The sequence below is a fragment of the Coffea arabica genome, chromosome 7c (assembly GCF_036785885.1).
Source record: "Coffea arabica cultivar ET-39 chromosome 7c, Coffea Arabica ET-39 HiFi, whole genome shotgun sequence".
NCBI lineage: Eukaryota > Viridiplantae > Streptophyta > Magnoliopsida > Gentianales > Rubiaceae > Coffea > Coffea arabica.
The window spans coordinates 30,216,839-30,221,346 of record NC_092322.1 but is presented as its reverse complement, the minus strand read 5'-3'; the positions used below and the strand labels follow the sequence as shown (position 1 = coordinate 30,221,346).

Below are 4,508 nucleotides of genomic sequence, written 5' to 3'. Positions count from 1 at the left end.
TGGAGGTCCGCGGCGGGGAGCGGTGCAGGGGGATGCGCAGCACCAGTTCTTGGAGCCGGGCAGGCGAGGGGTGAGACAAAGGGGAGGTGCGGCAAAATCTCTTTTGAATCAGGTTCCTCTCCAATCACGAACTCATTATTCTTTGCGGTCTAATGTTAAATCCCATTAGGTTGGTTGTTTGGAATATTCGTGGGGCGTCTCGCAGGGACTCCATTAGATATTTAAATAACATTTGTAAAGGTCATAAAATTCGGTTACTTGTTCTCCTGGAACCTTTGTCGGACCCTCCGCAGATGGAGGTTGTCCGTCGGGCACTGGGGTTCGATAAGGCTTGGGGTGCATTACAGAATAAGGTTTGGGTTTTCTGGTTTAATGACATGTCTCTCAGCTTCAGGGATTTCGCTGAACAACTACTTCATATGCATATTGGTTTCTCGTCGGGTTGTTCGCTTCAGTTGTCGGCAGTGTATGCTAGATGTTCCAGGGTGGGGCGCCGTGAGTTGTGGTCGGCTATGGAGGGATTGTCGGGAGAGGTGTGTGGCCCATGGTTAGTGGCAGGGGATTTTAATGTCATTTCCAGCATGCAGGAGCGAGTGGGGGGGTCCCCGGCTAATCAAAGAAATATGGAAGAGTTTAATGAGGCGATTGGAAGTTGTGGGTTGTCGGAGGTGCCTTTTGATGGTGCTGAGTTTACGTGGACGAATGGCACGGTGTGGCAGCGTTTGGATAGGGCATTGATGAATCGGGAGTGGGCGGATGGGTTTGATCTCTCGCATGTGTCCCATCTGGCCAGGGGCCGTTCGGACCATGCGCCTCTGTTGATCTGCTGCCAGAATGGGGGTCCCCCTAAACGTTCGTTTAAATTTCTAAATGTGTGGCGGGGTCATCCTGGGTTTCAGGAGGTGGTTCAGCGGGAATGGGGGAAGGCAGTGGAGGGCGAGGGGATGGCAAAGTTCTATAATAAATTGAGATTGGTGAAGGCTGGTCTACGGGTCTGGAATGCTCAGGTGTTTGGCAATATTTTCTCCAGGGTCAAGGAGGCTGAGGTCATTATGAAACAGCGTGAGGGGGTGTTTGATATGAACCGCGATCCGGCTGCCAGGGCTTCACTGGAGGAGGCGAAGGCGGTGTATGCGCGAGAATCGGCAGCCGAATGTGAGTATTGGAGGCAGAAGGCGGGTGTCAAGTGGTTACAGGTGGGGGATGCCAATTCGGCATATTTCCACTCGCGGTATCGGCAGCGTCGGAACTGCAATTTTGTATCGCGTATTAAGAATGCAGCAGGGACATGGTTGGAGGATATTCAGGCTATTCGGGGTTCAGCTGTGGAGTTCGTCTCCTCGTTGTTTGCTTCTGAGCAACATGGGTGGCAGCCGCCATCGGTTCCCTTCACGGTTCCACAGTTGTCGGCAGAGGATAATGGGTTGCTTGCGGCACTCCCTGAGATGGAAGAGGTGCGAGAGGTGATTTTTGGAATGGAGGCGGATAGTGCTCCGGGGCCGGATGGTTTTGGGGCAGGTTTTTATCAAGGGTGTTGGTCGATTATTAAGTTGGATTTGCTGGAGGCGGTGAAGGCCTTTTTTCAGGGTATGTGTTTGCCTAGGAGTTTCACTAGTACTTCTATTGTCCTTCTGCCTAAGGTGGCGGGGGCATCGTGCTGGAAAGACTTTAGGCCAATCAGTTTGTGCAACACTTGTTCCAAAATTATTTCAAAGGTGGTTGCTCGCCGGTTGGGGAGGGTGCTCCCGTCGCTTGTCTCCCCGTGGCAGACAGGTTTCGTTCCTGGCCGAGGGATAACGGATAACATTCTGCTCACTCAGGAGTTAGTGATGGATTTAGACAGGCGCTTGCGGCATCCGAACATCATGCTTAAGTTGGATATGGAGAAGGCTTATGACAGAGTGGAGTGGTCGTTTCTGTTGTTTATGTTGAGGCAATTTGGGTTTCAGGAGCGGGTGGTGGATATTTTCTTTAGGTTAGTTTCTAATAATTGGTTTTCGGTTTTGGTAAATGGGGAGGCTGCGGGTTTTTTCAAGTCGTCACGGGGTGTTCGCCAGGGGGACCCAGTTTCACCGGGTCTGTTTGTGTTAGTGACCGACTTCTTGGGCCGTGGCTTGCATCACTTGTTGCTTAGTAGGCCGGGAAGGCTTTTTGTGTCGGCGGGGTCTCAGGTGCCTTATCTCGCCTTTGCGGACGATATGCTTCTCTATACACGGTGTTCTGAGGACTGCCTGAATGCAGTCAAGGGGTTTTTGGAGGGGTACCAACAGGCTTCAGGCCAGAGGGTGAATGTCAATAAGAGTGCTTTCTTCTTGGCGTCGGGAGCGACTGAGGAGCAGGAGCAGATGGTAACGAGGGTCTTGGGGTTTCCTCGAGCTCGGTTCCCTTTCACATATTTGGGTGCCCCTATTTATAAAGGGCGGTGTCTCAGTTTGTTGTTCGACGGTATTGAGGCAAAAATGCGGGGCCATCTTGGACACTGGAGTACTAAATTGCTTTCGTTTGGGGGGAAGATGGTTTTAATTCGACATGTTCTAGCGTCGTTGCCTATGTATTTGCTGCAGGTGTTGAATCCTCCTAAGGCGGTTTTCATCCGTTTGGGCAACATTTGTAATTCCTTTTTATGGGATCAAAGGGGGGAGAAGCGTATGCATTGGGCCTCATGGGAGAAACTGTGTTTTCCTTCAGAGGAAGGGGGTCTGGGGTTTAGATCGTTTAGGGACATGTCTCGGGCTTTTGCGGCTAAGCTTTGGTGGCGATTCCGGAGTGGTGACTCCATTTGGGCGGAATTCATGCATGCAAAGTACAGTTCGGGTTGTCATCCGTTGGAGGCCTCGTCTGGGCGGCCTTCAAGGACTTGGCGCCGCCTTGAGGCGATCAGGGGGGTGGTGGAGCCGAAGATTAGGTGGTGTATAGGGGAAGGCCTGGTGGACTTCTGGAAGGATCGATGGGCTTTAGATAATCCGTTGGAAGAGGTGGTGGTGGGTGCGGAGCATCCGCACTTTCTTGTGTCTGAATTTCTAACCAGGGATGGTTGGGATGAGGCACGTCTTGCTCAGTGGGTGCCGGATTCGGTTATTGGTGTGATAAGGGACATCCCATTTGAGGTTTCTCAGAAGGATAGATTGGTTTGGGTGCCTTCTTCATCGGGTCTTTTTTCAGTAAACTCGGCGTGGGAGTTTCTTCGGCAACGGAGGTGTCCATCCTTGGTTGACTCTCTCCTTGGGCAGCCAGCTTTGCCAGCAAAAATGGTGTTTCTGGCGTGGCGCTTGGTAAGGAAGTTCATTCCTTTGGATGTGGTGTTGAAGTCGCGAGGGGTGATGATTCCTTCCCGGTGTGGGTGTTGTTATGGGGAGGAGGAGGATCTCTTGCATGTGTTTGTGACTGGGCCGATTGCTTCCCAAGTTTGGACGAGGGTGTCGCGTAGGTTTGGGTTTCAGATGAGAAATTGCTCTACCATGGCTTCGGTTTTCATTGCTTGGTTTCTATCTTCCGATACATCGTCCAAGAATCATATTAGGGTGATATTGCCAATTGTGGTGTGTTGGTTTCTTTGGAGGGCTCGGAACCACGAGCGGTTTCAGGGGGGCCGGTGGGAGGTCAACCGGATAATTTGGGATGTGGAGAATTTTATAGAACAGTTGGGGAGGGCAAATAAGCTTAAGGGGTTTCATTTCAAGGGGGATGAGGATTGTGAGTGGCGGCGGTTGGTCAGCGGTCCTGCCAGGCGAAGTTCCCCTCGGGCGATTGCCTGGGAAAAGCCTCCTTGTGGGGTGTTTAAATTGAATACAGATGCTAGTGTGGTTAACGGGAGGGCCATGGGTGGTGGGCTGGTGCGGAACTATCAAGGGAAATTGATCTTTGCCTTTTATAAGGAGTTTGGGGAGCACGGGGTGCTTGAGGCAGAGTGCTTGGCGCTTCTGGAGGGGTTGCAGTTGTGTGTTCAAAGAGGGCTGGTTCTTTCGCTGGTTGAGGTCGACTCCAAGGTTTTGGTTCATTTAGTGGTATCTGGGGCGGTTGCGAAGTGGCCACTATGTAACTCTCTAAGGAAGGTGAGACGTTTGTTGGAGGGTTTTCCGGCCACCATCTCCCATGTTTTCCGGGAGGCCAACGGTCCCGCTGATAGGCTTGCAGCGGTTGGGGCGACTGGGTCTCATGTGTTTGAGGAGGGTTCATATTTGCCGGCAAGTGTTAGGTCAGCCATAGTTCTGGATTCCCTGGGAGTGCCAGGGGTGCGGTGGTTATCTGAGGATGGGTAGTTTGGGTAGTTTGGCAGGCATTGGTTGTTGGAAGGTTTGTTTTTTATTGGTGGCCTTTGTAAGGGAGTAAGTACTCCTTATTTTCGTTTGGTCCGCTGTGTTTGTGTTTTTTGGTTTAATAAAGGTTTTATTTGAAAAAAAAAAAAAAAAAAAAAAAATCCAAAGCATAAGGATACGGATGGCCCTCAGGAGCGAACTTCCATTCATCATCAGGAGCTTGATCACGTAGTAGTTGACACTCCGTCAACT

At 51.2% G+C, this 4,508-nt stretch overlaps 1 protein-coding gene across 1 annotated transcript; it reads left to right on the top strand.

The window, feature by feature from the left end:
- The first annotated feature begins 293 nt into the window (after nt 1–293).
- On the top strand, nt 294–4,259 carry LOC140010645 (uncharacterized). The gene has a single exon (XM_072057952.1). It carries the CDS (start codon nt 294–296, stop codon nt 4,257–4,259), a length of 3,966 nt encoding a protein of 1,321 aa, XP_071914053.1.
- Nucleotides 4,260–4,508: the final 249 nt, after the last annotated feature.